General features: G+C 36.9%; 1 protein-coding gene across 1 annotated transcript; it reads right to left on the bottom strand.

Annotated features, from left to right (window-relative positions):
- Positions 1-12,390: 12,390 nt before the first annotated feature.
- On the bottom strand, positions 12,391-13,980 carry LOC128548824 (uncharacterized protein DDB_G0271670-like). The gene is made up of 3 exons (XM_053524324.1): positions 13,909-13,980; positions 12,489-12,709; positions 12,391-12,454 (listed from the first exon to the last, which is right to left on the bottom strand). Exons 1-3 carry the CDS (start codon positions 13,978-13,980, stop codon positions 12,391-12,393), a joined length of 357 nt encoding a protein of 118 aa, XP_053380299.1.
- Positions 13,981-22,556: the final 8,576 nt, after the last annotated feature.

The raw sequence follows: 22,556 nt of genomic DNA, 5'->3' as shown, positions 1-22,556 counted from the left end.
CCCCGGAGAGGGCAGATACCTAAAATACACGTAAAATTGAAAATAACTTCAATGTAACCCCAGAAAAGTGGTCTTGATTTTTTCCCTTTTTTCAAAATTTTAAAAAAGTTACAATTTAGGTTTTTTATAAAAACAACGAAGAGCGTTAATCTTCAAAAATGTTTCACAAAAACCTTAAAGGTAGCAAAAGGTCAAAATAACCCAAATTGGGGGGTAACAACAAAAAATTCCTCTATGCGTGACTTTTCCTCTGATAAACCCGAAATAACACCAGGGATCTAGTTCTTGCCATGACAAACCCTTTCTTAAAGTGCTAGCATGTGTCCCAAAAATATCAAATTTCCCTATGCATTAAAAATGGGAAGCTGCGGAAATTTTTCCCCTATAAAAAATTTTACTTCAAATGGAACCTTGACCTTAGCTAAGGGGCCTGGGTTATGCGCTAGTCACTTTGTCATTAAGGCAAAAAACTGTGCCCCAAATACATCAAAAACTTCCGCTTTAAAAAAGCTCCACAATGTCATTTTGATTTTTACCTTTTACCTCTAAATGTGACCTTGCCCCCTTTGACCTAGGCCCTTGGTTTACGCATAACCTCCGTCTTATGATGATGAATTTTGTACCAAGATACATTAGAACTTGATGCTGAAGAAGTATGCTCCCCACAACGTCTTCGGACGCGACCGCCCGCTCTCAAGGCCGTTACCTAATACGTCAGATTTTTTTAACGAAAGGTAAAAATGGATTTCTCAAATAGCAGGCAAAGTTACAGCCCCGGGCACACCCTAAAATGACCTTTGACCCCACAAGTGTGACCTTTATCTATGAATAGGGATACGAGGTTTCCCTCCTATAAGTGAACACTTACCCCCGGGGAAAAAAAGAGTGACGGACGGGCACAGAAATACCCCGCTAAAAACAGGTCCAAATCAAAGGGGTGCCTGTGGTTTTTGGGGAAATTATTTTAAATTTGGGTTTGTATTAGCAAAAAAAAAAAGAAAGGCCAAAACCTTTTACCTTGACCTTTACCGTCGTTTGTTTTGTAAAATTGTTTGAGAGTGATTAAAGACCAGGGTTTTACATGAATCCTTCAAAGGGTTAAAGATAAGAGCGGACACAAAAAGGAAGACTCAAACCGACCCTGTATAACCTGGACTTTTAGTCATCATGGCTGACTAATTAATTCTGCACATTGTCTTTAAGAGGTGATCATTTGAACAAAATTTCATAACACCTTAAAGGGGGTTTAGGGAAAATAGAGCGGACACAAAGTGGAAGGCTCAAAAATTTAACCCCAAGTTTTAACCTTGACCCCAAACCCAATGGATGATAATAATTCGCACTTGTTTTATATGAAGTCATTTGACACAAGTTTATAAAAAATTTCCTTTAAGGGGGGTTTAAGGAAAAAAAGAGCGGACACAAAAAGGAGGGCAAGCACCTTTGACTTGATGGGACCTTGATATTTAGCCGAATGGCTTACTCGGTTTCTGAAAAATATCTTGATGAGGTTATATTTGACCCAAATTTTATGAAAAAAATTTCAAGGGGGTTTGGGATACAGAGCGGACATAAAAAAGGGAAAGGGCCCAAAACTTTAATAAGTTTGACCTTGACCCTTTAGTCGGCACGGTTGACCATGTTCTGCACAGGTCTTGTTTTGGTTTTCATTTGACCAAAAATTTTTGAAGATACGAGCCGACACGAAATGGAAGGCTAAAACATTTACCTTGATTTTTACCTTGGCCGACAAGGCTTTCTAAATTTTTTAATCGTCTTTATGGGTGGTTATTTGAACCAATTTCATGAAAATCCTTTTAAAGGGTTCCAGGGGTTGGGGGCAAAACGTGTTATAACGGACGGAGGGAAAAAGGACGGGATATTCCTTTAAAAGCCCACTCGCGGTGGGAATTTAAAACATCGCCTCTTGAATGTTAACATATATTTTATATGATCTGACCTAGCGACCCTGTTTAAGACTTCTTGTAACCTAGTCCTGAAATCGAATTTCATTTCATAGTGCAAACATTCTAGCAACGTTTCATGAAATTCAGGTGGAAAATATTGCCTGTACTATATTGATTCGGTTTATGACTAGACATAGTGACCTAGTCTTAAACCTGAAATAATCGCAGGATTTCAAGCCTTGACCTTTATGTAAAAAAAAATGGCACCGCCCCCCCTGAAAAAAGAAAGTGCTCTCGTTTTAAAACTCATAAATTCACTCGGATTTTTTTTGGCGGAAAAAAAAAATTTTTTTTAAAAACAAATTCGGGGGTGATACTTTCTTTTTTAGTAACATTTCACTTCCTAAACTTCACCCCTAAAGGGGGGTAACTCAACATTGCATTTATGTTTGAAATTATCCCCTTTTTTGGAAGAGATGTCCCTTTTTTAATTTTTTTCTTGCATCAAAGAGAAAAAAAAAGGAGAAAACAATTTATGGACCAGAATTGGGGGGGTTCAAAAAATTTACTATTTTTAACATTTTTAGAAATAATTACTGAAGAAAAAATATTATTTGAAAAAGAGCTGCGGATGACAGCGCGCTCGCTATTCGAAGAATTGATTAAGAATGGGGCCAAAAAATTTTCCCCAGATATTCAGAAAAAGAAAAAAAATTAGACAAACAATTTTTTGTATTTTTGATTTTGGTAAGTCTTGCACAAATGGCAATGTTGAAACCCTTTTTAAAGTTCAAAAAGGGTATAATTCACCAAATAGTTTTTCAGGTTTTTTGTACTCTTGCAAAAGATTGAAAACATGATGATAAAAAAGTTCAAAGTTTTTAAAAGCAATATGTCAATAGTTTGACAAAAGGGGACTTGTATGAAAACAGAACAAATTTTCCAAGCCAAAAGGGCCATAATTCAGCCAAAAAGATGACAGAGTTATGTACTCTTTTTCCCACACTAGGGGACTTTTAGAACAAGTGATCAAAGTTTCAAACCATATCTTTTTCTACATCTACGGGGGTACCCCACAATCAATTTTTGAAATAACTGGGAGGTGGGCTTGTTAAAAAAATGTTTCTATGTTACAGTAAGAAAACATGTGTTAAAAGAGTAAAAGGGAGTAAAATGTCAGCTTTTTTAAAAAAAAAAAACAGGAGATGACTTTGTACATATGCGAGTCTAGGGAATGTGAAGCACTGAAGGTTTACACCCCCTGAGTTTAAGGCAAGGGGGTTCCAATCTGATCGTGCGGGGGGAAAAAAAAGGTTATTGATATTGTGTTCTTGAAAAATGGAATGATAAAGTTTAAAAATTTTTAGAGGGGTCAGGTGGTTATGATCACAAAGAGAGGTTGGTGATATTTTATAAACATAATAAAAAATGCATGTATTCTTTTGTTCTAAGTTCTATTTAAAATTCAAACATTGATGTTACGCTACTTTGGTATGAGTAATCTTCATAACAATCTGGCTCGCTCTTTGCCTTTTTTTCTCATATGCTAAGTTTTTTTGCCCTGGTGCCCTAGGGGTTTTCAGTTTCTAATTTTGGGGGGAGTATGTTTTATAGGCAGTTTTTTTTGATATTTCGGTTTACATTTTACATTTCTTTTTATGAAACTGAGAGTGTGGAAAGGGAGGATTATGATGGGGTTTTTAAATCCACCAGGACTGAACTGTTTTGTATCTGTTTTTGGCCTGTTTTGTCGGCCCTTAAAGGGTGTTTCTCTTGTTTTTCTGTTTTTGCAAAAAGGGATTTGGGACTCTTTTGCTTCTAAAGGTTTGGTTTTTATATTTTATTCACGAGCTTTTTTTTGTTTTACAGCCATGCCTTTTTGTTTCCCTTTTCGTTTTAGAGATTCACTGGAGGGGGTAACTTTTTTTTCACTGTCCCGGGTCTTGGAACGGTGGGGGTAAAGTGAGGGTTGGGGGCGCACCCTAAACCGGTTTTAAGCTCCCCAGTGGGGTTTTTGCCACTGACCGTTCCAAGGGGGCCCCACGTTTTCCCCCCCTTTTTGTTCGTTTTGTCTTAGTGTTGGGTTTGTGTTGTGCGCTGATGTGTTGTGTGTGTGGGCTTGTGGTGTAGCGTCTGCGTGCTGTGGGTTTGTTTTGGGGGGGGCTGGTGTTTGGGGACGTGGATTCCCTGTTTGGTATTTGTTTTTTTTTTTATTAGCTTTTTTAAGATGTAGTTTCTTTTGTTTTTCCAAAATAAAGTCATCACTAATGTAATCCCCAAATTTTTTCTTTTCTGCAGTTTTTAGTTCTTGATTTAAGTAGTTTTTATGGAAAAAAAATATTTTTTTTTTTTTTGGGGAATTTTGATTTTTCATTTTCAGGATTGAATTCCCTAACCCCTTTACATTCCCATTCTTCTAATTTTTTCAAAAAATCTTAAATCGTTAGATCTCTATGATCGTTGGTGAAGTATAGTGGTATCATCAGAAAAAAAGCTATTCTACTTTTAAAAAGTCGGGGAAGGTCATTTATGAAACAGGAAGGACAAAGGGCCCAAAACTGAACCTTTGGGGAACCCCTGTAGAACTGGTAAGAATTAGAATTTTAGCCTCAACTAAACAGATGAGACGATTACTAGAAAAGATTGAAACCAAAAAAAAAGATGTTTTGTTGACACCAAATTTCATGAGTTTAAGAGATGAATTGTGGTCGACCTTGTCGAAAAATTTCGAGAAACCATTACAAGAGTTGTTGTTTCCCAGTTTTGGGGATTGTCAAAAATTTTTTTGTGTAAAGGATAATGTTGAGTCCACAGCAAGTTTGGAAAAGGAAGCCATATTGGAAAAAGTGAGAAGATTGTTGCGTCGAGAGGGCATGAGGGTTTGAGACCCTAATGGCCCCTTAGTTTTGGGGGCTTGCATGTCAAGGAGATTGGCCGATAATTGAAGCTTTTATTAGGACCCTTTTTAAAATACAGGGGCAACGTAGCAGTTTTTTCCCTCCTCTGGAACTTTCCATTCTCAGTGATTCTGGGAAGACTTTAGTGAGAAAAGGAGGTTTCGAGAGAAAGTTTTTTAATAATCTTGGTGACAGTGATGGACCAGACGCCTTGTTTGGATTAGATCCTTTAGCATTTTCAAAAAACCCCTTTTACATTTTTAATTTTATTTCTATATCGGGCATTTTATTTACTTTCGAAATTTTTTCACTTTTCAAAAAAATTTTTTTTAAAACCAAAATTGTTTTAAAAGACGGTTTTTTTTTAAAAAACAGATTAAATTGTTTGTTTAGAATTGTTTCTTTATCATAGGGTTTTGGGAAAGTTTTACCCTTAATTTTAAGGGGCTACACCAGATTCTGTTTTTCATGTTTCACAAAAGAATGAATTTTTTTTTTAAAAAAACCCCTTTAGTCCCCTTAGAAAAGTTACCCATTCTAAATATTTCCCCGTATGATTTGCGATTTCTCTTTGAATTGGGGGCTTTAAGAATAGTAAATCCCGTCTCATTTTTTCTAAATGTTTTCTCTTACGTTTTTTTCTTTGTGTTGTTTATCTCTTTTAATAGTAAAAACTTTACACAAAATATTAAAAAGGGACGGAAAACTAACCCCAATTTTTTAAGTCAAAACAATCCATCTTTCACCCAAAATTTCCCTTTATGGGGTTATGTACTCTTCCTTAACGGCATGGTGATGTTTAAAAATGGTAAACAGGGGGGGTTAAAAATTTTTAAAACTTTTTCTAAAAAACTTTGTCAAAAAATGAATGGTACAAAAAATTAACCGAGATTTTTAAGTCGAAAGGGGCCAAAATTCAGCCAAAATCCTTGATGGAGTTATGTACTCTTGCCTATAACTGGACATGGTGATGGTAAACAAGTGTTGAAAGTTTCAAAGCTTTATCTAAAAAGACTTTGTCAAAATATGAATTGGTACGAAAAACTTAACCATGATTTCTATGTCAAAAGGGGCCATAATTCAGCCAAAATCCTTGATGGAGTTAAGTGTTCTTGCCTATAACTGGTCATGGTGATGGTACTCAAGTGTTGAAAGTTTCAAAGCTTTATCTAAAAAGACTTTGTCAAAATATGAACTGGTACGAAAAACTTAACCATGATTTCTATGTCAAAAGGGGCCATAGTTCAGCCAAAATCCTTGATGGAGTTATGTGCTCTTGCCTATAACTGGTCATGGTTATGGTAAACAAGTGTTGAAAGTTTCAAAGCTTAATCTCAAAAGACTTTGTCAAAATATGAACTGGTACGAAAAACTTAACCATGATTTCTATGTCAAAAGGGGCCATAATTCAGCCAAAATCCTTGATGGAGTTATGTGCTCTTGCCTATAACTGGTCATGGTGATGGTAAACAAGTGTTGAAAGTTTCAAAGCTTTATCTCAAAAGACTTTGTCAAAATAAGGACTGGTACGAAAAACTTAACCAAAGTGTGACGCCGACGCCGTGGTGAGTAGGATAGCTCTACTTATTAGTCGAGCTAAAAATAGGAACTGTAGATTTTGTAAAATGTCATTGAAATAGCTAATAATCGAGTTTCAAATTCTGTAGATGCAAGCATTATGGGAAAAGTATAAAATAAGATAAAGATTTTGTATTTAGATTAAACAATGTTTCTATGAATTTGACCTAGTTTTATAATTCATATTATAAAGCAAAATTCTCCTCAGAGATTTTTAAGGCTAACAAGCTGACGAAGTTTCATGGCAATTGTGTCAAAGTTGTTGACGACAGATGATGACGGGCACAGGATGAACACAAATACTCACCTTGAGCATTTTGTGCTCTCCGGTGAACAAATTACGTATTATTGTAACAGGGTTACGATCTAACAAGGTTACAATCAAAACAGCATTAAACTACCATGACTTCTGTTCATAAACATAACTAGTAACAAGAGCTGTCACAGGAGACAGTGCGCTCGACTATTTCGATGCTGGATAGTAAAACTGGGCACATCTGAGGAAACTACAGCTGTCACTGGAGTGTTTAATGACTCCAATTGTGGATGAAGATATTGCACAACAGCTATGTCTAAAATATCAACTTAAAGTAATAAGAGAGGTAAAGATAAAATGTATCAAAACACTAAATAAGTATATCCTAAGCAAAAAGGGGCATAATTCATTAAACATTGGTACCAGAGCTATGCAGCTTGTGTCATATAGTGTGGGTGATAATGTTGAACAACTATTTTAAGTTTGAATCAAATCCATTCAGTAATAACAGAGACAGAGTGAAAGTGCATCAAAACTTTAACCTAAACTTCTAAGTAAAAAGGTGGAATAATTAATGAAAAATTGGTGCCAGAGTTATGCACCTTGCGTCATATGGCGTGGGTGATGATGTTGAACAACTATTTAAAGTTTGAATCAAATCCATTCAGTAATAACAGAGACAGAGTGAAAATGCATCAAAACTTTAACCTAAAATTCTAAGTAAAAAGGGGAAATAATTCATGAAAAATTGGTCCCAGAGTTACGCACCTTGTGTCATATGATAAGGGTAATGATGTTGAACAATTGTTTAAGTTTGAATCAGATCCATTCAGTAATAACAGTGATAGAGTGAAAGTGCACCAAAACTTTAACCTGAAAATCTAAGTGAAAAGGGGAATAATTCATGAAAAATTGTGCCAGAGTATGCATCTTGTGTCATATGATGTGGGTGATGATGCTGAACAACTATTTTAAGTTTGAATTAAATCCATTCAGTAATAACAGAGGTAGAGTGAAAGTGCACCAAAACTTTAACCTGAAATTCTAAGTAAAAAGGGGGAATCATTCATGAAAAAATGGTGCCTGAGTTATGCACCTTGTGTCATATGATGTGGGTGATGATGTTGAACAACTATTTTAAGTTTGAATCAAATCCATTCAGTAATAACAGAGACAGAGTGAAAGTGCATCAAAAATTTAACCTGAAAATCTAAGTAAAAAGGGGGATAATTCATGAGATATTGGTGCCAGAGTTATGGCCTTTATGTCAGATGATGTGGATGATGATGAAGAATAAGTATTTCAAGTTCTAATCAAATCCATCAAGTTATTACAGAGATAAGTTGAAAAAAGAGAAAGTTTAAAAAAACTTTAACCAAGGTGGGGACGCGGAAAGACGCCGACGCCGGGGCGAGTAGGATAGCTCTCCTAATATTTCGTATAGTCGAGCTAAAAAGCTATAAACAGTTCACTTATATTACAAATTACTAAAGGCGAACATACCATACATCTATCATAGTCTATCAAATAATTTTATATATACACGTGATAATTGCTATAATTCAGAAAAGAAAAAAAGATATCTTCCTTTAAAATAGACTGCTACGGATTTTACCCTTTTCCCTTTAATAAGAAGACTTCCGCATGAAAATATAAAATGTTGCAGTATTAGTGCTACGGAATATACAAACAAATGGTCATTTTAGTAACAACATGAAAACATACCTCACAATGTATTTGTTTCTTAGAACACAAGGCAGTCTGAAAGACAGCTAAATCCCCCGCCACTGCTATGGATAGTGAAAGGGTAAAACCTTTGATTTTAGCTGTGACCTTGACCTTGAACTGACACGGCTGACTCATGAATTCTGCACAACGTCTTGATGAGGTGATCATTTGACCAAAGTTTCATGAAAATCCTTCAAGGGGTTTAGGAGATACAGAGCTGAAACCTTTGACCTTCAGTTGTGACCTTGACCTTGAGTTGACATGGCTGACTCATGAGTTCTTGATGAGGTGATCATTTGACCAAAGTTTGATGAAAATCCTTCAAGGGGTTAAGGAGATACAGAGTGGACACCAAATGGAAGGCTCAAACCTTCGACCCTTAGTTGTGACCTTGACCTTGAGCTGGCATGGTTGACTCATAATTTCTGCATATCGTCTTGATGAGGTAATCATTTGACCCAGGTTTTATAAAATTCCTTCAAGGGGTTTAGGAGATATAGAGTGGACACGAAATGGAAGGCTCAAACCTTTGACCTTCAGTTGTGACCTTGACCTTGAGCTGACATGGCTGACTCATAAGTTCTGCACATCGCCTTGATGAGGTGATCGTTTGACCCAAGTTTGATGAAAATCCTTCAAGGGGTTTAGGAGATATAGAGCGGACACAAAATGGAAGGTTCAAACCTTTGACCCTAAGTTGTGACCTTGATCTTGAGCCGGCATGACTGACTCATGGGTTCTGCACATCGTCTTGATGAGGTGATCATTTGACCCAAGTTTTATAAAATTCCTTCAAGGGGTTTAAGAGATATAGAGCGGACACAAAATGGAAGTCTCAAACTTTTGACCTTGAGTTGTGACCTTGACCTTGAGCCGGCATGGCTGACTCATGGGTTCTGCACATCGTCTTGATGAGGTGATCATTTGACCCAAGTTTTATAAAATTCCTTCAAGGGGTTTAGGAGATATAGAGCGGACACAAAATGGCAGGCTCAAACCTTTGACCTTGAGTTGTGACCTTGATCTTGAACCGACAAGGCTGACTCATGGGTTCTGCATATCGTCTTGATGAGGTAATCATTTGACCCAAGTTTCATGAAAATCCTTCAAGGGGTTTAGGAGATATGGACCGGACACGTATTTGTTACGGACGGAAGACGGAAGGACGGAAGGACGGACGCAGACCATTCCTATAATCCCTCCGCCACGGCGGGGGATTAAAAATGCATTTAACATTTAAACAATTTACATAAAAACAATTGTAATTTCTTTGCTATGGTATGTTAAACGCAGCGAAATGAAATGCATGTGCTATAAAAGTTAAACGGCCATTTCCAGAAATATTCAAACTAAATATCTTAAAATAACACTTAAACAGTGTTAACCATTAACATTAAAATGAAGCCAAATCAAACCTTTTTTTTCATAAGTTGTTTTTGACAGCACTTGTGGCTATTTGAAACCCTTCCACTTTATACTTGTTTAAACACAAAACTTTACTTATTAACTTTTCTTTGTAGAAAATGAGTTCAAAAGCGATTTGTTTACAAAGTGAAATTCAGATATTTCTCTATCAATTAATTTAAGTAAAACAGTATGATTTGTGTCTGGCAATGAAAATGAATAATTCAAAGCATTTCTCCACATTTTTTGGGGGTATAATACGATAATAGTCTGTCCAAATGCCAGAAACAAGCGTTCATGCGAAAATGTGTTATGCTGTATGTATAGCCTAGGCGCCGGAAGTACATCTCTGCTCGTGAAGTATTAGTAGTGAATTTCAATTTGCCATCTGCCATACCACGTATTTTACGGTACTGTATGTGTAGCCCAGCCACCGGAAGTTTGATCTTGAAGTATTACCCATAACTGAACCTGAAAAAGACATAGAAAACCATAGTATTCACGAGTATTTACAATTATTTGAATACTTCTCTTATTGTGTATATGTAACTACTTAAAAATTACTCTACACAGAGGCCAAAGGTCGAACAATATTTGGAGACGCTCAGATGAACCATGGAATCCAACTCCAAGAAATATATCCATGGAAACGACCAGCACCGGATGTTGACCTATACGAGAGTTACCGAGATGTGCGACACGAGCACTTAACAATGATACAATAACTATAACTATGTACTAACAGGTACTGATAATTGGTGTAGAAACGCAACTATGTATTCATTATTTAATTAAATGTGCAGACAATAAATAGTCTCAGAGACTTTTTAATAATGATATAGATGTACTTTAACTTAAATAATGTGAAGAGATGGATTGTACTGAATTAAATCAGTAATTAGTTTTCTTAAAAATGTGAAAATCTTTTTAGTTGGTAAAGGATCGATCTTAAATGAAATATCTAGAACACCGTAACGCGAGATATAAAGTGAGAGACCACTCAAAAAGGGGGAACTTACTGGAAACTAGATTTTTAATGCGTTAATATAATTTTATAGTCGGTATAACCCCTGTTTTTCATTATTATATCATCTACAGAATCCAGAGGGATTAGTTCAATGGTTGGTGCCCGAGGCCTAGGGCTAGGGAACTTAAGATTTCTGATGTATTTTGAAGATAGAATAACATATTAAGAACGTGCGCTAACGCTACTCTGGCATAAAACACATAAAAACAAATAAATACGGGTATTTTGTTCTTAAACATCATGAAAACCAAATGAAATGCGCTTGAATATCTGCAGTTTTTTTCACGTTATTATTAATTTATTATTATTATTATTATTATACCAGATTTATACAGCGCACTTTTCATGATCAATTTCACAAGATACAAGGTACAAAGATCAAAGGCGCTTTACATAGTTCAAATGCAGCCACACAGGGCGCATAATTCATCCCCTACTAGTACAGACAGAGCGATCTGACCAGAGGGACAGAGTGAGACAAATCCCCCAAGACAGAGAGATCAGAAATCAGATACAGGCATATCTGGCTAACTTTGCCTAGCTCGTTGCGAATAGACAGCCTAGTTCTTTAACGTGCCCAGTGTATAGCACTGATACACGCAAGGAGTGCCTGGGTTCCTGACCAGTACACCTCTAGTTGGGTAGGAAACACTGAAAAGCATTTCTGAAAATTCCCGAGTAGCTGCCGGGTATCGAACCCCCGACCTCAGGATTGGAAGGCCAGTGTGCAAACCACTGAGCTATCCGTCCACATCATCATGTCGTTTCCTTTTAAATTATCCGTATTGGGGCCGAAACACGTTTACGCTTTGCCAAGGAAAGCGCATATTTAAAAAAAAAAAGTGTTTAAACACTTGGTTTCTTTTCTGTTAAAACTTCCTTAAAAATTGAAAAGAACAGTTATTGTAGTTTAATGCCAGTATATAAATTTTAAAATATTTAATACATGTGATTAGTATTGAAGAGTTTCATGAAATGGTTTACTCTCTCTATGACAGGGAATCATACTAATGTATATAATTTGAATAAAAAATGCTCAAATAAAGTATCACATCTTAAATGTTCTTCATTTGTTTTTTTCTTTTATTTTAGATGAAGCGTTGTAGCTGCAGCAACTGCTACTACTACGACTACTATTACTACTACTACTACTACTACTACTACTACCTACTACTACGACTACTACTACTGCTACTACTACTACTACTACTACTACTACGACTACTACTACTAAACTACTACTACTACGACTACTACTACTGCTACTACTACTACTACTACGACTACTGCTACTGCTACTACTACTACTACTGATACTGCAACTACTACTACGACTACTATTACTACTACTGCTACGGCTGCGACAACTACTACTGCTACTACTATTACTACGACTACCATTACTACTACCGCTACGACTACGACTACTACTACTTCTACGACTACGACTACTAATACGACTACTACTACTACTAATACGACTACTACTACTACCTACCTATTACTACGACTACTACTAGTACTACTGCTACTACTACTATCTACTACTACAACTACTACTGCTACTACTACTACTTCTGCTACTACCTACTACTACCGACTACTACTGCTACTACTACTACTACTACTGCTACTACTACTACTACTACTACTACTACTACGACTACTAATACTACTACTACTACTACTACCTACTACTCCGACTACTACTACTGCTACTACTACTACGACTACTATTACTACTACTGCTACGACTACGACTACTACTACTGCTACTACTACTACGACTACTACTACTGCTACTACTACTACGACTACTATTACTACTACTGCTACGGCTACGACTACTACTACTGCTACTACTACTACGACTACTATTACTACTACTGCTACGACTACTACTACTGCTACTACTACTACTACTACGACTACTATAACTACTACTACTACTAAGACTTTTACTACTACTACTACTATTACTACTATTGCTACGACTGCTACCACTAATAATACTATGACTCTACTGCTACTATTACTACTGCTACTACTACTACGACTACTATCATTACTACTGCTACTACTACTACTACGACTACTATAACTACTACTACTACCACTACTACTACTATTACTACTATTGCTACGACTAATATTATTAATAATACTATGACTACTACTGCTACTATTACTACCACTACTACTACTGCGACTACTATAACTACTACTACTACTACTACTGTTACTACTATTGCTACGAGTACTACTACTAATAATACTATGACTACTACTGCTACTACTGCTACTATTACTACTGCTACTACTACTACGACTACTATTATTACTACTGCTACGACTACGTCTACTGCTACTGCTACGACTACGACTAATACTACTGCTACTACTACTAATACGACTACTACTACTACCTACCTATTACTACGAATACGACTAGTACTACTGCTACTACTACTACCTACTACTACCGACTACTACTGCTACTACTACTAACTACTACTGTTACTACTACTACTACGACTACTACTACGGCTACGACTACCTACTACTCCGACTACTATTACCACTACTGCTATGACTACGACTACTACTACTGCTACTACTACTACGACTACTATTACTACTACTGCTACGACTACTACTACTGCTACTACTACTACTTCTGCTACTACAACCAACTACTACTGCTACTACTACGACTACTACTACGGCTACGACTACCTACTACTCCGACTACTATTACTACTACGGCTGCGACTACTACTACTACTTCTACTACGACTACTATTATTACTACTGCTACTACTAATACTACTACGGCTACTACTACGACTGCTACTAGTACTATAACTACTACTGCTACGACTACTACTACTACTACTAATACTATGACAACTACTTCTACTTCGACTACTACTATAACTACGACTACGACTACTACTACTAAGACTACTGCTACTACGACTTCCACTACTACTACTACTACGACTACTACTACTACTGCTACTACTTCTAATGTTTCTACAGCTACTGCAACTTTTGCTGCTACTTCTTCTTCTACTACTACTAATACTGCTACTGCTACTATTGTTTTACTTCTTCTCCTACTACTAATGCTACATCTTCTAGATTTGCTTCTACTGCTGCTGCTACTCCTACTGATCCCATTACTCCTGCTACCACTACTGATCCCACTTCTGCTACTGCTGATCCTACTGCTGCTGCTACAACTACTGATCCTACTGCTGCTGCTACTACTACTACTACTGATCCCACTGCTGCTGCTACGAATGCTGATCCTACTGCTGCTAATAATACTACTACTGATTTCACTGCTGCTGCTACTGCTACTACTGATCCCACTGCTACTACTGCTACTACTACCGATCCAACTTTTGCTGCTACTGCTACTAGTGATCCCACTGCTGCTGCTACTACCACCGATCCCACTACTGTTTCTACTAATGATCCCACTGCTGCTGCTACTACTACTGATCCCACTGCTGCTGCTACTATTGCCGATCCTACTGATGCTGCTGCTACTACTGATCCCACTGCTGCTGATACTATTACTGATCCTACTGCTGCTGCTGCTACTACTGATCCCGCTGCTGCTGCTGCTACTACTGATCCCATTGCTGCTGCTACTACCACCGATCCCACTACTGTTCCCACTAATGATCCCACTGCTGCTGCTACTACTACTGATCCCACTGCTGCTGCTACTATTACCGATCCTACTGCTGCTGCTGCTACTACTGATCCCACTGCTGCTGGTACTATTACTGATCCTACTGCTGCTGCTGCTACTACTGATCCCACTGCTGCTGCTACTACTGATCCCACTACTGCTACTACTACTAATTCCACTGCTGCTAATGCTACTAATACTGATCCTACTGCTGCTGCTGCTACTGATTCCACTACTGGTACTACTAGTCTACTGATCCCACTGCTGCTGCTACTACTACTGATCCCACTGCTGCTGCTACTACTACTAGTGATACCACTGCTGCTGCTACTACTACTGATCCCACTGCTGCTGCTACTACTACTACTGATCCCACTGCTGCTGCTACTACTACTGATCACACTGCTGCTACTACTAGTACTACTACTGATTCCACTACTGCTGCTACTGCTACTACTGTTTCTACCATTACTACTAATACTACTAATGTTACTGCTGCTGTTGCTCCTACTGATGCTACTGCTACTACTGTTCCTACCATCACTACTACTACTACTTCTTCTAAAGTTACTACTACTGCTGGTCTTACTGCTGCTACTAGTGCTCCTACTGCTGCTACTACTGCTGCTACTACCGCTGCTACTACTATTGCTGCTACTGCTGCTAAGGCTGCTGCTAATACTGCTCGAAGCCCGCCCGCTTACCTCAGAAGGCAGAGCGTTGGTCTACGGGCTGCTTAGTCGCGAGTTCGATCCTCGGGCGTATGTTCTCCGTGTCTATCTAATAAACGACATTGTGTCTGAAATCATTAGTCCTCCACCTGTGATTCATATGGGGAAGTTGGCATATATCTTACACTGTACATAGCTCGCACTGCAAGTTGTATACGTAAAGATGCTGCATATCCCCGTATATATGGTTCATTTTTAAGTGCTTCTGCTACTACTTTTACAACAACTACTACTACTGTTCATGCTGCTATTGCTGCCACTACTACAGCTGCTACTGCTACTATTACTACTGCTTCTACTACTTCTGCTGCTACTACTCCTGCTATTGCTGCTACTACTTCTACTGCTACTTCTACTACTACTTCTTGTGCTACTGCAGCTACTGCAAATGATGCTATTAGTATTTCTACTATTGCTTCTGTTGCTGAACCTACTACTGCTACTGTTGCAATTGCTGCTTAGACTGCTACTGCTACTGCTGCTGCAGCTACTGCTACCTACTACTTCTACTACTACTACTAATGCTGTTACTGTTACTGCAAATTCAACTACTGCTGCTGCTACTATTTCTGCTACTACTGGGATCGGTAACAGACTTAAACCAAAACTGCTAAGATGAAAAAGGGCATAATTTTTAAAAATGTAAAACAGAGTTATGGAACCTGTGCATTGCATGTCAGATCATTACAGATAACAAGCATGTGAAGTTTCAAAAGATTCCATTTAGTGGGTACTTAGATTTCAGCTTACTGTACATACTAAACTTTAAGCAAAAATTTCTAAGTAAAAAAGGGGAATAATTTTGTAAAATTGCAAAACAGAGTTATTGCACCTGTGCGCTGTGTGTCCGATTATGACAATAACCTAGCGTGTGAAGTTACAATGCATTCCCGCCAGTGGGTGCTGAGATTCCAGCTAACAAGCAAAACTTTAACCAAAGATTTCTAAGTCGTAAAAGGGGAATAATTCTATGAAAATGCTAACAAAGTTATGGAACCTGAGCACTGCATGTCAGATCATGACAGTAAACAAGTATGTGTCTTGTGAAAATCCAAAGTATCCCATTGTACTGAGATTAAAGAATATATGCAAAACTTTACTTAAAAAGTCGAAAAAGGGACATAATTCTGCGAAAATGTAAATAGAGTTATGGAACCTGAGCACTGCATGTCAGATCATGACAGTGAACAAGTATGTGAAGTTTTAAAGCATTCCCATTAGTGGGTACTGAGATTAAAGGTTACATGCCAAATTTTACCTAAATATTTCTGAGTCGAAAAAGGGGCATAATTCTGCAAAATGCAAATAGAGTTATGGAACCTGAGCACTGCATGTCAGATCATGACAGTGAACAAGTATGTGAAGTTTTAAAGCATTCCCATTAGTAGGTACTGAGATTAAAGTTTACATGCCAAATTTTACCTAAATATTTCTGAGTCGAAAAAGGGGCATAATTCTGCAAAAATGCAAATAGAGTTATGGAACCTGAGCACTGCAGGTCAGATCATGACAGTGAACAAGTATGTGAAGTTTTAAAGCATTCCCATTAGTGGGTACTGAGATTAAAGTTTACATGCCAAATTTTACCTAAATATTTCTGAGTCGAAAAAGGGGCATAATTCTGCAAAAATGTAAATAGAGTTATGGAACCTGAGCACTCCAGGTCAGATCATGACAGTGAACAAGTATGTGAAGTTTAAAAGCATTCCCATTAGTAGGTACTGAGATTAAAGGTTACATGCCAAATTTTACCTGAATATTTCTGAGTCGAAAAAGGGGCATAATTCTGCAAAAATGCAAGTAGAGTTATGGAACCTGAGCACTGCATGTCAGATCATGACAGTGAACAAGTATGTGAAGTTTTAAAGCATTCCAATTAGTTGGTACTGAGATTAAAGTTTACATGCCAAATTTTACCTAAATATTTCTGAGTCGAAAAAGGAGCATAATTCCGCAAAAATGCAAACAGAGTTTTGAAACCTGAGTACTGCATGTTAGATCATGACAGTGAACTAGTAAGTCAAGTTTAAAAGCATTCCCATTAGTGGGTACCCAGATTAAAGGTTACATGCCAAAATTTACCGAAATATTTCTAAGTCAAAAAGGGGCAAAATTCTGCAAGAATGCAAATAGATTGATGAAACCTGAGCACTGCATGTTAGATCATGACAGTGAACAAGTATGTGAAGTTTTAAAGCATTACCATTAGTGGGTACTGAGATTAAAGGTTACAAGCACAACTTTACCTAATGTTCTAAGGTTGAAAAAGGTGCATTATTCTGCAAAAATGCAAATTTAAAGAGTTATGGAACCTGAGGACTGCCTGTCAGATCATGACAGCAAACAATTATGTGACGTTTCAAAGCATTCCCGTTAGTGGGTACTGAGATTAAAGTTTACATGCAAAACTTTAACCAAAGATTTCAACGTCGAAAAGGGGCATAATTCTGCAATAAATGCAAACAGAGTTATGGAACCTGTGCACTGCATGTCACATCATGACAGTGAATTTGTATGTGAAGTTTCAATATATTCTCAATGGAGGGTAGACTGAGATTCAAGCTTACATGCAAAACTTGACCAAAGATTTCTACAAGATGTATGACGGACGGACAGACGGACGGACGAACAGACAAGGTGGGGACTTCATGCTTTCGTCCCCACTGTCACCACAACCTTCAGGGAGCTTAAACACATATGTCGTTAACATACACAAAAACTGAGAGTAAATGTGCACAATTTGGGGACAGTGCTCAATTAACTGATTAATTAAATTAATAAAACATTTTTCACAAAGATGGCCCTTTTTAACATGACGGGGCTCAATTCTATAAAACTGTTAAAATATTAAATCAAGTTTAGAATATAACTAGAACTGTCACAGGAGTGACTCATACCCCCACCATACGGTCTTGTCACAGAAGAATGGCAACCATAAGTAATCTTAAAAATACTTAGAATAATATAAAAATGTCAAAAAAGCTTAATACTTAAAAAAAAGTTTATTCATCTTTGGAGTACTTCATCCTGGGCTTCCACATATACGTAATACTAGTATAATTATGTGCCCTGGATGAGAGATGGGTAAATATAAAAAATCTCTAATATTAGAGATACACAAAAAAAGTGTCTTACCGACCCATGTTACCACAGAAAAATGTATTTACTTTTTACATTGGGCTGATAATTAAAAAGTTAGAAAAATACCAAAAATATTGAAAACCTAAAAATAGGACTTCCAAAAATAGACTAATTCCTGGAATTTAAGGGGAAGAAGCTCAGTACAAAAGTTAAAAAAGGTTACTTCCCTTTGACTCTAAGCCAATCAGAATGAGATATAGTGAAAATACATCAAAATTAACCTTAAATTCTAAGTAAAAGGGGACATAATTCAAGACAAATTGGTATCAGAGTTATGCACCTTGTGTCACATGATGTGGGTGATGAGGTGGAACATCTATTTTAAGTTTAAATCAAATCCATTTTGTAGTAACTGAGATACAGTGAATATACATCAAAATTAACCTTAAATTCTAAGTAAAAAGGGGCATAATTCATGAAAAATTGGTGTCAGAGTTATACACCTTGCGTTACATGATGTGGGTGATGAGGTAGAACACCTATTTCAAGTTTGAATCAAATCCATTTTGTAATAACTGAGATATAGTGAAAATACATCAAAATCAACCTTAAATTTAAATTAAAAAGGGGACATAATTCATAAAATATTGATGTCAGAGTTAAGCACCTTATGTCACATGATGTGGGTGATGAGGGGGAACAACTATTTTAAGTTTGAATCAAATCCATTTAGTAATAACTGAGATATAGTGAAAATACAACAAAATTAACCTTACATTTTAAGTAAAAGGGGACATAATTCATGAAAACTTGGTGTCAGAGTTATGCACCTTGTGTCACATGAAGTGGGTGATAAGGTGGAACATCTATTTTAAGTTTGAATCAAATCCATTTAGTAATAGCTGAGATAATAGATTTCGGGACGGGACGGGACGCGACGGGACGCGACGCGACAAAACTGACTCCTATATACCCCCCCCCCCTCCAAACATGTTTGGTGGGGGTATTATAAATAAAAGCAAAGAAAATAACTTACTTGTTTATAAATCCGTGTACAAGAACATCCATTTTTTATCCAAGAATTTCATCCAATGTTTATTACATTAACACGCGTGACTGTCACTATTTCTTATAATAATGTACAAGTGTATATACATGTTACACATATGTCAGTGTGTTGTGTAATGAGTTATAGTATTTTGAATGAATAATGTTTATATACATTGACACTATGAGTCTGAGTTTATTTAGTAAATTAACTTTCAACTTTTGTTTCAAACACAAACACCTTTAACAAACCAGTCGTAACTCGGAGATTCTGAGATGAGCGTATATATTGTTTAACGTGTTTAAACTCTGTTTTCGGTTCTATCTTACACCAAGGGTCTATTGTTACTGTGACTTTGTGTGAAAGTTTCTCCACTACCTTAACGAGTGCTCGCCATGTTGAAGCAGACATGTTTACACTCCGGAACTCAACATGTTTGATATTTCCCATTCCAGGAGTCAGCGACATTTCACCTAGATTGATAAGCGACAACTTCACGTGCTCCACTTGACTATTAACTTTCAATTGTGACACTTTAGGTATCCTGTCCAATTCTAACTTCCTTAGATCTGAATGCTGGAGAAGATCCAGACTGAAACTACACGAACGCCAGTGCTCGGCACAGGATAACCGCTCCAATCTAATCTCCGTCATTGTTTTTCTGTTTATGATATAATTCAGAAAGTCATTCAGCACATCGTGGCTCATCGAGAAACCTTGGATATCAATTGTTTGTAACAGAGAATTATTCTGTAATGTTTCCAACATTTCACGGCTCCAAGAACCAAGCGAACTAACAGTAAGACATTTCGTTGACTTGTTTAACAGTACAGAAAGTGGCGTGTTTTCATTCTGACCCAAGTAGTATATTTTATTGATGTTCAACGGATTAACTAGATCACAACAATAAATAATTTCACGTAAACTACGATCATCCTCTGTGACGATATTTATTGACGCCATGTTGTTTTTATTGTCAACTGAGAGCTGCGTTAAATGGTTAAAGTATTTTTCTTCTTCACAATCTTCGCTAAAGAAAAAATCTTGGCAGCACATTTTGAGTTCCTTATCGCTCATGTTTTCTTTCATACAAGAAATGTACATGTCTTGTATGTCTTTCAGAGGTTGACATTTCCAACCAGTCGTAGTTCTGTATTCGCTTGTTCTCTCATCTTCACTGATTACTGACATAAAATTGCGAGATACTGAAGAAATGATTTCTGCATTCATTCCGCTGATGAAAACAAGCACTGTCGACATGTCAAGAATACTTTGTAAACTTTTGCATTCCTTCAGAACAATTTCTTTGATATCACTTTCATTTTGACAGCTAATGTATAATGCACAGAAAAATTCCTGTACTGTTTTGTGCGAGAATGAAAACTTGGAAATTTGTTTTGTGAATGTCTTTTCTGTACTTTGTGTTAATAGTCCCGAGGCAAGACTTAATTTCAAATACTCTGGTGTTAGGTGTTTCTCTGTCATTGACTGGCTAAACACAAGAGTGCTCTCCATTTTTCCACTGAATAATGTTTGAAATGCTAATTGTCCTAAAGCTTTCAGATATGTGCAGTACTTAGTACAATGTTCAAGTTCCCTGAAGCATTGTAGGATATCACTCTGGGAGGGTTCACACGTTTGTTCTACTTCCGGGTGTTTGCTTATCGTTCTTGACAGCAGGAGTTCAATAATGCTTGCATATAGTCCACACTTTGAATGTCCTAGTGGAATATTGTCACACCATAAACAAATGAGATACATCGTAAGAAGGGGGACGGATTCCAGATCCTCGAGTTTATTTTCATTGATTTTTTCATTCAATTGCTTGGCCTGGATTTTTGCTTCAGCATCATTGAGATTCTTCATTTTTGAAATTGCTCTTTCCTTTAATGTCTGTGCTGACTCGGAGTTGAGTTTTACTAGTTCTACTTTCTTATCTATTTCACTAGTTTTAAGATTCAACACACCTAATTTCCAAGGTCTTGTCGTGGTAAGGATTACACACTTTTCACGTACGTTACGATGAGGGATCGTTTTTGGCTGTTTTGCACATTTCTTTTCGGGGTGTATCCACTCGTCTATACCATCCAGTATTACAAGATATCGTTCTCGATGCATAATTTCCTGTATAGATTCTATTGTCATTGCGAAAGGCCGAGAAAAATTTTGCACAATTTGTTTTACTATCAAATCATCAATGCTGCAATCATCAGAAGAATCCCGCAATAACACAAGAAACAAAAACTCAAAACCACGCATGGCCTTTATCGCATCTTCTTTGAAGTACTTTGTGTATTCTTTTTCAGGACGATGAGCCTGGCACCACGTGACTGCAAGATATTTTGAAAATGCAGTTTTCCCATATCCAGCATCAGCGGTTAAATATATTTCTGAACTTTTTTCAGACTTGAATACGTCCGACAACGATTTGACTGGAATTTTAGTCTCTTCCCCAGCTGGTGTTTTGTTTTTCTTTTCAATGATATTCATTTCAGGCAAAATGTAAAAATCTACAAGTGGAGTATCTTGTTCCTCAAATAGCGGTGACAGTGGTATTGTACTGTATCTTGTTCTGTAGAAGGCAGCCAACTCGTCTTTCAGCTCTGAAATATAGAGAAAAAGACGTCAAACATTTGCAGTACAAAAATTGAAGCTAACAGAGCTCATTACAATATTATCATTATGAATGCTGTAATCTGATTAGATGAAAACTGAATGAAAGCGACCTAACAAAATAAGCTATTAACTTTTTTCTTCTTAAATGAAAATTAATCCCTGATTTATGAACAAATAATTGACCATTTATCCTACTGGATTTATGTTAGAAACAATTATAGTCCATTCTTTCATTGTAATGCCAACTAGTTCTTCTGTGAAGAAATTGGAGAAATGCAGACTGAGGACTGTACGTTAAGTGTGTAAGGATTTAGTTGAAAGGTAAAAATGTTTTGCCTGGAAAATAAAATGATCGGCGGAAATGAATTAATAACATCATGCAAAGAATGCGCAGTGGCGCTGAATGACGTAGAACTTCTGTGAAAATTTCAGTCAAAAGATGAATTTTAATTAATTTGAATTTGTCTCGGTCAACACTTTTCAAATGAGTGCCAATAACTATTGTTCTTGCCAGTATAATTGTAATCAGTGACGACTTAAGAGGTAGCTTGTTGTATAGTTCTGACCGTAAAAAAAT

This window comes from Mercenaria mercenaria, chromosome 15 (genome assembly GCF_021730395.1).
Source record: "Mercenaria mercenaria strain notata chromosome 15, MADL_Memer_1, whole genome shotgun sequence".
NCBI classification, from domain to species: domain Eukaryota; kingdom Metazoa; phylum Mollusca; class Bivalvia; order Venerida; family Veneridae; genus Mercenaria; species Mercenaria mercenaria.
This window is presented reverse-complemented; position numbering and strand designations above follow the sequence as displayed.